This window comes from Bison bison, unplaced genomic scaffold, assembly GCF_000754665.1.
Source record: "Bison bison bison isolate TAMUID 2011002044 unplaced genomic scaffold, Bison_UMD1.0 scf7180017864371, whole genome shotgun sequence".
Classification (NCBI taxonomy): Eukaryota; Metazoa; Chordata; class Mammalia; order Artiodactyla; family Bovidae; genus Bison; species Bison bison.
Window position 1 is genome coordinate 13,266,421 of NW_011494943.1, and position 12,523 is coordinate 13,278,943.

A 12,523-nucleotide genomic window follows, 5' to 3' on the forward strand; every position below is an offset into this window, starting at 1 on the left:
AGCTGAGCCTACTGAACCAAAGGGCTTTTACGTGGCCTGCCCCGTCAAAGCCCTTTGGTTCAGTAGGCTCAGCTCTGCCCATCTGGTCCCAGGCGAGGCTCTTCTCCCCTTTCTCTTTGTGTCTCCCTCTTCTTGTCTCACTTCTGCACATAGTCCTGTCTTCCTGCTGGGCTCGGCTCCAGAGTTCGGCCCCTGCCCCTTCCTGCGTCCTAGCCAGCTCTGCTTGGGACTGTTCTCTGGGGAGCACAGCCCCCTCCTCTGACCTCTGCTCTGGGAGCTGTGCAAGCCCTGTGTTGACTGTTTCTCAGTTTCTGGGATAGGGATCGTGTGTTTGTATCCTTTGTATGCCATGTGTTAGGCAAATAGTTTGCGCAGTCAGTATTTTTGATACTCATCTGTCAATTGAGAGTCTGTTTTCATCTGAAGAATCTTCAGCAGTAAAGTCAGTGGTCCTAGTGAGGCCCGTTTGGGAGGGATCGGAAGTCCACTGGTCTGGCTCTGCCTCCAAGACTGTCCCTCTGGTCTTTGCCATCCTCGGGGTCTACCTTCCCAGTATGGAGGTCGAGGTGCAGCAGCCTCTTTACTGCTCTTCAGATTGATTCTGATCCTTTTAAGAGCAGAGCTTTGAGCTTTTTTAGCTTCATGGTGTTTGAAATTCATGTATTAGGGGTGGTGGAAAGCCTGCCTGTGCCTGTGCCTTTGTGTGGCTGCTCATGGTTTGTGGTGTCTGTCCAGGCTTTGTCAGGGTGGCCGGGCCAGGTGAGAGCCACCTGAGTGGCTTCCCAGTCGTCTGCCTCTGCCTGGAAAAATGGCCCCTCCGGGTGGTGAGGCCAGAGGCAGCCCAAGTGCTCGGGTTTGGGGAGGGGTCATTTAAATGGGAACCTCTAAATGCAGCTTGCAGTTAGGATCCTCACCTCTCCATGTTCTGTTTGGAGCGGTTGAGAAAGCTTGGCGGCTAATAAGGTGGTAGAATGCATCATCACAAGCAGGTTGACATCTGAAGACAGGAGGGCATGGTCGTCCGGTGTCCTCTGAGCTCTTGTGCGGCCTCCTCTTCTAGGTGGGACCCTGGAAGGCGCGGTCAGGGGCTGGGCCGGGGCTCCATCTGCCTGCCTGTGAAGGTGTGTGTTTATGGTTGGGATTTCACTGTTAGGTTAGGGAAAGATTGAACTCACAGTGGGAAGATAAAGCTAGACGTGATTGTTTTGATCGTTTAAACATTTCTTTATAACTGTTAACTATTATTTACATATTTATGTACTTAAAATCCTTTTAAGTTTACTAGATGTATTAATAAATGTGTTTTATCAGAATTGTAGTTTTTCATTCTGGGTTTTAGCCAATAATAGTCAGCTGTTTTTCCCAACCATTGAAAACTTAACTTCAGCAATTAGAATTTTTCCATAGTTAAGGAAGTTTTTTTCTTTTCCCTTTAATGTATATAGCCCTGAGGACGTAGAGCAGGCACACTCTCAAGGGAGCAGAAGTCTCGCTGCTGCTTGAGGCTGGAGGTGCCTCTGGGCGGGCTGGCTTGCCTGCTCCCCTCCCTCAGGCCTGTTCCTCAGTGTAGCCTGCTGGGCATGGCCTTCAGGTCAGTTCTCCTCTGTATTTGTTAGTGCTCCCTCATCCAGTTTCAGCTTACTTTGATTTCTTAGGGAGATGACGGCATCTTTCATGTTCCCCCCACTTTTATTTTTGCAAGCCTCCAGGTGTGTGTGTGTGTGTGTGTGTGTGAGGGTGGATGAGTGGAAGGTGGTGGAAGAGGGGTGGTGGTGAGGTTTCTTCTCTGACCTGGTGGGAGGGGGCCTGGAGAGTGAGTTAAGAGAATCCCTCTGTACAGTGCCTTTGGGTTTACTTGAAGGGTGCTCAGCAATTAGCCTTTGTTGCCTTCCCTGGAAGGTTTGGCCCTGCTTGGGCTCTGTGGCTCCCACAAGGACCGTGGGTTAAGCTCTGAGTGGCATCCGGCCTGGAACTGAAGTGTTGGTGCCAACGGTCCTTTCCGATCACGTGTTGTCCCCTTTGTGTGCGCACATCAGGAACAGTGGTACCGGGGCCCGGTGCCCTCCTCGGCCCGGAGATGGGCCTCAGGAGCACAGAACAGGGGAGGCTGCCCTTCCTGGCCCTGTGCCGTCTGCTGGCGGTGTCACGTCTCCCTGGGGGACGGGGAATGGGCCGTCGTGCAGCCAGGTGTCCCGCAGTGCTCCTCAGCTCGCAGGACAGTTCTCGGGTACTCGTGGCACCCCTGAGCCCTGTGGTGTGGGCCCCTTTCTCCCGGAGCCTGGGGTGGAGCTGCTTTTCTTGGCCTTGACTCGGTGGTGCCTCCAGGGGCCTCAGACCAGCATCTCCTGCTCGGCAGCCAGGCAGACTTGCTTCCAGCAGCTGACAGCCTGTGATTTACGGCTAGAGAACATGCCCCGGGGAGGGAAGCTGGTTGCACAGTGGGCAGAAGAGCCGGCTTGGGTGGGTGGTGACTGGAAGGTGTGGTGGTTGAGAGCGATTACTGAGAAACGCGTCTGTTTGCACCTTGTGTGTGCTGGTTTCTAGAAGAGCAGGAACAGTCATCCCGCCTCAGATGTGCATGCTCTGTGGCCTTGTCTCTGTGTGGGGTGATTGCCTCAGGGGTCTTCAGTTGGCCCGTGTCTTACGCATCCATGAGAAGTGGGGTACCCTCCCCATGTAGTGGCTTGGCTGATGGCTCCTCCTGAGCATCTAAAGACCAGACTGTTTCTGTGGGCCACTTCCTCCCTTTGCTGAGGGTCACCATCCTCTGCGCACGCTGGGTTGGACTGTGTTTTCGGGAGGGAAGGCCAGTGAAGACGGCCCCGTTTCCTGTGGAAAAGCAAACCAACCAACAAAACCAAAGCCCTGGCCCTCTGTGATTCTTGTTCCTGTTCACCCCTTTTGCCCTTCTGAGTCCATTCACAGGAGAATCCGTAACTCCTGTGACCCTTCCCTTCGTGTGTACAGAGTCCGCCTGGTGGCGGCCGTGGAGCTGGTCTGGGGCCAGGAGTAAGGAGAGGGCAGGCCGCACCGCACAGCCCATTGCTGTCCCTCACCTGCCTCGCATCCCTCCAGCTCTACCATGGCCTCCCCTGGAAGCCAGGCCAGGCCCTCGCACAGGACCCAGACAGCTCACACCCCAACAGTGAAGCTTACGGGACAGACACACAGCCCCTAAACTGCTGATCTCGTCACCAAGTATAGAATAAAAATGAAGTTTTCAAAGGGGACTCCTCGTTCTCTACCCCCTAATGTGCTGAGGATTCTCCACGCGTGTTACACATGACACGTTTGCTAGAATTTGTTATGAAGCCATGTGGGCCTGGGGTTTTCTTTCTGGAAAGATTCTGCAGTACTAATTAGTTTTTTTGTTTGTTTTGTTACATGATCCAGGTCCATTCAGATTTTCTGTTTCTTAAGTCATTTCTGCTAATTTGGAATCTCGTAGTTTGTCGCTTTCCTTTGAGTTGTCTTACTTGTTGTCATAAAGTTTATAAAATTCCTTTGTTATCCTTTTGGTTTCTGTGGACTCTTGTGAAGTCCTTGAATTCCTGACTTTATATATGTGTGTTTTATGTGTTGGTGTGCACCTGTGTGTGTATATTAAAATACACAACCACACACGCTTGTGTTGTTGAACTGTTTTAAATCACTCCACTGCCTCTAAATACTTCAGTGGGTGTTCCACATAATCAGCACGCTGTTTTTGAGGACTAATTTTTAAAACAAAAGTGTTTTTACCCACATAGTAATAATTCTTTTTTTGTAACTTATTTTTTAACTGGAGGAAAATTGCTTTTCAGTATTGTGTTGATTTCTGCTGAAAGTGAAAGTTGCTCAGTCATGTCTGACTCTTTGCAACCCCATGAGCTATACAGTCCTGGAATTCTCCAGGCCAGAATACTGGAGTGGGTAGCCTTTCCCGAATCCAGGGGCTCTTCCCAACTCTTCCCAACTCAGGGATCGAACCCAGGTCTCCCGGTATGCAGGCGGATTCTTTACCAGCTGAGCCACAAGCAAAGCCCAAGAATACTGGAGTGGGTAGCCTATCCCTTCTCCAGCGGATTTTCCTGACCCAGGAATCGAACTGGATTCTTTGCCTAGCGCAATGCAAATTAGCCATAATTAATACATATATCACCTCCCTCCCCTCTCTCCATCCAACCTGTCTAGGTCATCACAGAGTGCCAGACTGGGATCCCTGTGTTCTCACCAGCTATCTGTTTTATATGTATCAGTATATATGTTGATACATGTGTGTGTGTGTGTGTGTGTGTGTGTGTTTATCTCCGCATGTATATGTAGCATGCATGCCTACTAAATTGCTTCAGTCACGTCCAACTCTTTGTGACCCTATGGACTGTAGCCCGCCAGGCTCCTCTGTCCGTGGGATTCTCCAGGCAAGAACGCTGGAGTGGGCTGCCGTGCCCTTCTCGTGTATGTAGATATGCATGTTGATGCTACTTTCCCCATTCTGTCCTGCACTCGCCTTCCCCCACTGTGTCCACTGGTCTGTTGTCTATATGTCTGTCTTCATCCCTTCCCTGCAAATAGGTTCTTCAGTACCATTTTTCTAGATTCCACATAAATGCATTAATACAGGAGATTTGTTTTTCTGAATTCCTTCACTTTAACAGGTTCATCTACCTCACTAGAACTGGCTCAGATTTGTCCTTTTTCATGCCCACGTGGTAGTACTTCTGATGGTAGGATCCCCTGGAAGAGAACGGAGCGTGGGTACTTTGAGTTCAGTGGTGCCCAGCACGCATTCGTGCCTGCTAACCTGGCTGTGTCTGCCCGCCACGCCGCCCTGTGTGGCGGGGTCTCCGCTCTTGCCACCTGGGCTCAGCGCAGAGCTTGCGGGGGCAGGGTTCAGAGCCGTCAGTGGTTCTGGTGCTTCAGAAGTTGAGACCATCAGTCTTCCTGGTGGTATTTTCTACGTCACTTCCTAGAGCTGTTGGCGCGCTAGGGTGTGCTTCATGGGTTTAGAAAATTTCGGCAAGATTTGTGTCGGCAGTTATTCTTATACCAAGACATTTATTTGTGTTTTGAAGTGTATAATTGCTATCACTTTGAAAGTCGATTGAGACCTGAGTGGTTTCATAACTTTGTGCTTGTCGTGTTGTCGGCTGTATCCTAGAGGCTCCGGTTCTTTGTGTGCAACGGCAGTGGCCGTGTGGATGGCCTTGTGCTCCGAGGACAGAGGGGAGGTGGTGTGTGACTGTGGTGCGCTGGCGCCATGACCTGGGCTGGGCCAGCCCTGAGCACCCCGCACCCCTTCCCCCCAGCCCTGCTCTGCTTGGAGGAGAAACCGGACCCTCAGTGAGGCCGCATCCTTGGCCAGGTACTCTGTCTTGGTTTGTATGAGGCACTTCAGAGCTGAGACCACCATGGCCAGGTTATTGTTATGAACCCTGACGTTTAGTTTTTTAAAGTTAGCGGTATCTAACAGTGGTGTGTCCTGTAAGCTTTATTGTTGGGGTCTGAACTGTCTGGGTCGCTGGGGAGGCCAGGGTAGAGCTGGAGGGATGCGAGGCAGGTGAGGGCTGGCAGTGGCTGTGCGGTGCGGCCTGCCCTCTCCTTACTCCTGGTCCCAGATCAGCTCCACAGCCACCAGCCTGGGCCTCTGTCCTTCTGAGCCAGTCCACTGGGTCTGTCCTGGCAGTCTGGGCGGGAGGCTGACGGCCAGCACTGAGAGGGTGGCTCTTGTGGCCGCTGCTGCTGGAGCAGGGTGAGGAGTGCTATGCCCGGGGCCGTGGGCGGCTCGCCTGGGGGCTTCCCATCCTGTTGAGACTCATCCGGCTGCCGGATGGTTTCCTCCTTCCTTTCCACGGAGCCACCTCCCTGACTGCTTCCAAAGTTCACCAGGAAGAAGCTCGGGGATCTGGGTGACTTTCCCCCTTGTCATAAATCCAGATTGTAAAGGCAGAGATTTCAAGTGTTTGGGGAGTGGTTTACCAGTCCTGAAATGGGTATATTTCAGATGTGACCTGTGGGTGTCCGGGGGTCCTTCTCCATTTATGGTGTGTGTCATGGAGGAGCGAAGTGCCCTGAACGTCCCAGTCTGATGGCTGGCTCATGGTTTTGGGGTTGCATTGATGGGGAGAGAAGGGCAGAAAGTGCAGAGCAGAGCGTGACTTCTGCCGAGGGGCTTCGCAGCAGAGGTGCAGAGCAGGGCTGGCGCGGCCAGGGTGTTGTCCCACGTGCTGGGACATGGTGGTGGAGCTGTGGGCTGCTGGCTGGGAGGTTGCTTGGTGCTTTGAGTACTGGGATGTCTTGGGCCTGTGGGTCTGAGCCCCTGTGGCCTGTTCTGTGTGCCTGCCTTGGCGCGTCCAGGGCTCCCGGGTGGTTAGTCTCCACATGAAATGCCACTGACTAAGTGTCTGGGATGGTGTTCACCCTCTTCATCTCAACTCAGTGTAGCTCATTGGCTGGCAGGACCTGGTGTTGGGGGACAGGGTCCAGGGAAGTCAGGCCCATGTACCTTCAGATGATCTAAGCAGCGGTCTTCTGTGCCAGTTAAATGCTATTCCTGAAGGAGGACAAGTTCCTTAGTTGTTTTCTTAAAGGTGCTCAGCTTTAGAGCTCTTCGTTTAAGGGCTTGGGTACCTGTGTGAATTACCACAAGTCTTGCAGACTTGCTTCCCTGGTGGCTAAGACGGTAAAGAATCCGTCTGCAATGCAGGAGACCTGGATTTGATCCCTGGCTTGGGATGATCCCCTGGAGAAGGGAAATGGCAACCCATTCCAATGTTCTTGCCTGGAGAATTCCATGGACAGAGGAGCTTGGCGGGCTACAGTCCGTGGGGCCGCAGAGAGTAGGACACGACTGAGTGACTAACACTGACTTTGCAGACTTGAAAGCAGAGGGTAAAATTTCAGGTTGAGGACTTCAGGGTTTGATGTTTTGACGGCCTGCTGGCCCCACGTGTGTGCGGTGCAGGAGGGGCCCTTTCTCCTTTGTTGACTCGGATTGCGGATGAGTTTGTGGGAGCCTTACCTTTGTGTGGGATAATTCAACCTGTGGTTCTTATCCTTTGGTACCTTCAGTTACACGCCGGTCCTGGAAACCTGGTGCCGTTCTTTCCTCTCCGTACAGGCCGGCGCGCTTACTCCAACACGGGCGTGCGTCAGTGAGCCCGCCTCAGGCTGCGTCCCTGGTTTATGCTGCCCACTTGGAAGATTTTCAGTCTTGTAATTTCTTTCCTGTATAGCAAATCTTGTTACTTCATGGCGAGTGTTCAGGATAAAAATTTTGAAAGATTGCAAAGAGTTGTTTTGATAATTTATGTTTTAAATTTGTAAAGGTTTTTGTAATATTTTAATAGTTTTTTTTTGTTTGTTTTTTTTTAGGCACAAATATTTAAACATGGAAAACGTGAAGACTGTTTACCCTACGGTAAGATTTATTTGTAAGTGAGGATGTGTTTGTGACATGAGTTTGCCCAAATTCTGATCAAATGTGTCTCACTAAGATTATTCATAGGCACAAAAATTTGTGACTTGCTGTATTTTTTTGTTGTCACAAATTTTTTTTGTCTTCTGTGTGTGTATGTGTGTGTGTGTAAGAGAGAGTGTGTATGTGTGAATAATCTAACTCTTTGGCCTCAGGCCTTGTACGGGAGGAGGTCTGGGTTCCTGACTGACAGGTCTCGATCCTGGGGACTTGGAATGTAGACCTAGCCCTGAGGTCTTCAGCTCGCTTCTTGGGAGCCCAGCTGCATTCTTGCTGGCACCATGGCTACATCATTTGCCCTTTTCGTCGCATTCTCTTAATTTTAGATTAAACTTCAACTTAAGAAAACCTATATAGTCATTCTTGCTGCAGGAAGGCTTACTACCTGAAACGAGAAATTTCTTAGTCTGTGCCTTAGAAGATGCATGGATCATATTTGGGTAGTAGAGTCTGTTTGTATCTTGACATTTCATCATGGGACATTTCATATACACAACGGAAGAGACACTGGTATAGTGGACTCTCATGTTTCTATCACAAGCGTCAGGTTTTTGATGCATGGGCATCCTGTTTCATCCATGCTCCCCCTCACACACCGTCCCCCCTGCCCGAGACACCCTGTCATCCCACTGGCATCTGTTCACTCTTTTAAGAAACATCATCTTGATGTCATGGTCACACCTGAGAACATGAGCAGTCGACACTCAGCATCATCACACGTTTGTCCTCAACAGACTTGCACATGCAGACCCCGAGTCTGTCTTGAGTTACCATCAGTTGTACCCAGGCTGGTCACTGTATGACGTTTGGGTCTTTTGGGGAGTTACCCAGATGCCATCACAACTTGGCTTGAAAACTGCCCTGCTCTTGTCTTAACTCGAAACATGGTCTCGTGTGCTCTCCTCGCCTCCGCCTTCTCTGACGCTCTCCTTATTGCCCTGAACAGCCTTAGTGGCAGGGGGACCCGATCACACCGCTCCCCTGGTTGTGGAGATCCCTCCCTGTTCTTAGAGCCTCACACCCAAGTCTGTCTGCATGGTCCTCGTGGCCCTTAGCGTGTGCTCCAGCGCCATGTGCTCACCCAGCCTCTCTGCTCAAGGTGCTCCTCGCTCCCTGGGCTCCTCTGCGTCCCACCTCTGAATGCCTGGTGGAGCAGGTCCGACTCCAGTGCGCTTAAGTGACATGAGGTGATGAGGTCTTAATGAAGCAGAGCTCAAGGGGCGCAGCGTTGATGTGGGCCTTCACGCTGACTTGGAGGAGGGGCCCGGGAAGTGTCTGGTTTTGATGTTGAGCATGTCAGGTGGGGTTGGTGGGTTTGGGAGATCACACAAACCTTTCCAGCAAACTGAGCAGGATGTTCTGTGTTCGCAGCTGCCACCGTTCTCCAGTGCCTGGACAGCTGCAGGCTCCCCGACAGCAACCAGACCTTGCTCCGGAAGCTCGGGGTGAAGCTCGTGCAGCGGCTGGGCCTGACCTTCCTGAAGCCCCAGGTGGCCAAATGGAGGTTGGTAGACTGAGCAGTGACCATGCAGCCTGGGGTATCTGGAGGCTGGTGTGGGGCCCGGGGTTTCAGGCATCTGGGCCCAGTGGGCTAATTGATGTGTCCTCCTGCTTTCATTCCCCCGCCCCCAGTCTCAAGAGTGTTTCTGATTTTGAAAGGAACAGCTTTTTTCTTTGGATTATTTTCTGACTTCACATCTTCCAGGTAGAATTTTGAAGTGGGGCTGATGAGAGGGAAAGCTTGTCTCTTGTTCTGAAAGTGCCTATTCTAGTGTAGGGCAGCATCACTGACGGGTCACACCGCAGGGGAAGCTCTATTCTGGTCATTTCAGTCTGGGTTTCAGGCTCACTCCTCAGGGTTTACTCAGAGAGAGCTGTCTCTGTCTGAGGATGGAAAAGATGTCTTAATGGTCCTAGTGGCTCCCATGGAAACAGCCTGTTCTATTGTGCTGGGGTACTACATTTTTAACAGTCTTCAGTATTTTTTTAAAAAATTAATTAATATATTTTAATTGGAGGCTAATTACTTTACAGTATTGGAGTGGTTTTTGCCATACGTTGTCATGAATCAGCCATGGGTGTACATCGGTTCCCCATCCTGAACCCCACTCCCACCCAGTCTTCAGTTTTATTTCAAGTATTAATATGTATGTTTTGGGAGGAATTATTTGATTATGAGGAATCATTGATTATCTTTTCAGTTATAGGGAATTGCAGAGAAGTGTGTTATATATTAGTGATGTTTTACTGAAATACCTTTTGAGTATTCTGCATACTGTAAGGATGTTCTGTAAACTTTATGAGACTAATGTTAGTGTCTGCTTTCCAGACGCTGTAAAAGGTTAACATTCTGTACTATGTTAGCGTTCCCCTGAGAAACAGAACCAGTGTGGGAGTGGGTGTGTGTGTATGTGTGTTGAGAGACACAAGGAATTGGTTCCTGGTTGTGAGTGTCCAGATCTGGTAGGCTTAGAGACTCAGGAGGAGCTGATGTTTCAGTCTGAGTCTGAAGGCAGGAAGAATCCCTCATTGAGGGGAGAGTGATCCAGTCTGTGGTCCCCAGGCCTTCACCAGGCTGGGCAAGGCCCACCACACTGGGGAGAGCAAGCTGCTCTACTCAGCCCACAAGGTAAATGTTATCTCACCTAGAGTCACCCACAGAGGTGCACCCAGAATAATGTTTGAACAAATATCTGGGCCCTGTGACCCGGCCAGCTTGACACATTGAAGTGAACCACCACAAGTACTCTAAGCGTTTACTCGGGAAGGAGAGTAATTCAGCATCACAGTTACGTTGTTCAGGCTGTACCTCCCTGGACACTGAGTGTGATCGTTAAACGTGGACACTGAGTGTGATCGTTAAACGTGGTGGCTTCAGTCTTCCGGCCTGTTGTTTGCTTTCTGTCTCTTCCATCTTTTTTTTCATTTTATCCCCTCTGATGCACTTTCACGTTCTCTTGTAGATTCATTTCCTTTTTGGTTATCGTCCCCTTAGGAGTGTGTCTATCTGGCAGGCGGGTAACTGGCTGCACTGCCCCTCTTGCTATCTTGCTATCTGCCCGGGCCTGGTCCATTCCTCCCACTGGGATGCAGCCCTCGCTCCCGCAGCAGCTGCTGTGTCTTACGTGTGGCCTGTCGGTCCCTCCTGCTGGACCCACACTTCAGTGACTGCCCGGGTACCTCTGGACTCTGGCTCTTGGCCTCTTACCTGCTCTCTGATGGCGCGTCTGGATCTTAACGTGCCTCACAGTTGCCTGAGGATTCAGGAGACTTATGCAGAATTTGGGGTGCTTTCTCAGGTCCGCTTCCTCTAGTGTCTGTCCCCACTTAGTAGCCATCTCGTCACGATTTTTTTTTCTGCCCGTCAGGACAGTGGCTCTCTGCTTGGGCTCTACTTTCCTGTGCTGTGGTTTAGAAAGTTCCTCTGGGAGGAAGCAGAGGGGACAGTGGGTGCGCCCGAGGGCTTCTCTGCTGTGAGGGCTTGGAGCCTTGCCGTGGGTGTCTTGTGCCTGCCAGCAGTTGGTTTATGCACTTTGTCTGGATCTGTGGTTAAGGCGGGAGGGAGAGTCCGGTGGCAGCCTGTCTGGTCCCTGGTTGCTGGACAGTGATGAGGACTTTGCCTGTGAGGTGGTGAGCATGTCCTCACTGGAGGAGAACAGCGGCAGAGTCAACAGTCGTCACCACGTGCCTGCTGCTTGTTGGGCACTTTATGACCACAGTCCTGTGGCGCCTGGTGACCTTCTCCCTGATTCAGTTACCTGTTGCTGCTCTGATTCTTTTGCGTTGTTTTCCCCAGACCAGGCAGTTGTCAGACACCCTCTGGGTGACCTGCAGTGTGGACTCAGTTCTGAATCTGTCTCCGTGGAGACAGCACCAGATCCCACAGATTAAGGGCTCAGTCCCCAAGACTGTCTCTTCCCCCCTCAACCCCTCCCCTCCTGGTTCCAAGTCCCAGTTGTCACCTGCGCTCCTGACAGCTGGGCTACAGGTTGGCGGTTCCCACTACCCCCTTGTTGGGTTTGATAATTTGCTAGAGTGGCTCACAGAACTCAGAAATATTTTATTTACGAGATGATTGGTTTGTTGCAAAAGGCTGAGGAATAGTCAAGTGGAAGAGATGCCGAGGGCAGGGCAGGGCAGGGCAGGGCTCAGGGAGAGGGCATGGGGCTTCCGTGGGTTTTACTGGAAGCCTCATTGCATAGTCAGGGCTGATTCCATCACTGGCCATTGGTGGTTGGTTGACCTTCCATCCTGGGAACTGCCCCACGGAATCTGAGGCCTCAAGGCCACAGCTAACAGCGTCCAGGTTGCCTCTATCTCCAAAGCCCCAGTTATCTCTTGCCGGACTTGGCCTTAGGCTACGGCCCCTAGTGGTCATGCTGTAACTCCGCCTGTCACCATTTGTGCCCCAGGCCCTGTCCTGAGATGGAGCTGCCCCAGAGTCAGGCCCAAGCGTGCCTGCCGGCTTCCAGGAAGGGAGGCGGTGTTTGTGGGCCTCGCTCTGCACAGGCCCTGGTCTGTGCTTTGTGCGCATCCTCCCATCTGCCCTCACTTTACAGACAGGGAAACTGAGGCAACCGGAAGTTCAGGGACTGTGCAGTCAGACAGCTGAGCTGGCCTGTGCTGTGGGACCCTTCACGGCGCCGTGGGAGATAATGCTGGTGACCTCAGTAGGTGGAGGAGGGGGGTGTGGTGGGCAGGAAGTAGTGAGAGCCATTCAGGAGGTGGGCTCTGGGAGCTGGAGAGGACCAGCTGTGGCCCCTGGGGTGCGGAAGGCAGGGCCTGGCCCAGGGGCGGGGGTGGGACTGCACTCAGCTGGGACCTGGAGGCGGAGCCTATGGAGATAGGGCCAAGGCCAGTGGGTTCGAACATGCCTTTCCTGCCATCTCAGTCACAGGCTTTCTTACTGTCACGCTTTATCATCTGCCTTTCTGGTAAGAAAGCTTTCTAACGCGTGAGGGTTTCTAAGTCCTCTAGAGGGTGAATCTGTGTTCTGAAGCTCAGATGAGGTGGTCATCTTTCCTTGACAGTCCATGCTGGCAACCGTTATTGCTCAGTTTCCTTCCT

At 51.7% G+C, this 12,523-nt stretch overlaps 1 protein-coding gene across 1 annotated transcript in view; it reads left to right on the forward strand.

Annotated features, from left to right (window-relative positions):
- TBCD (tubulin folding cofactor D) overlaps positions 1 to 12,523 on the forward strand; it is a 146,953-nt gene that overhangs the window by 30,531 nt on the left and 103,899 nt on the right. The window contains exons 9-10 of the mRNA XM_010856553.1: positions 7,354 to 7,399; positions 8,828 to 8,960. Coding sequence (XP_010854855.1) covers positions 7,354 to 7,399; positions 8,828 to 8,960 — 179 coding nt within the window. The remainder of the gene's footprint in view (positions 1 to 7,353; positions 7,400 to 8,827; positions 8,961 to 12,523) is intronic.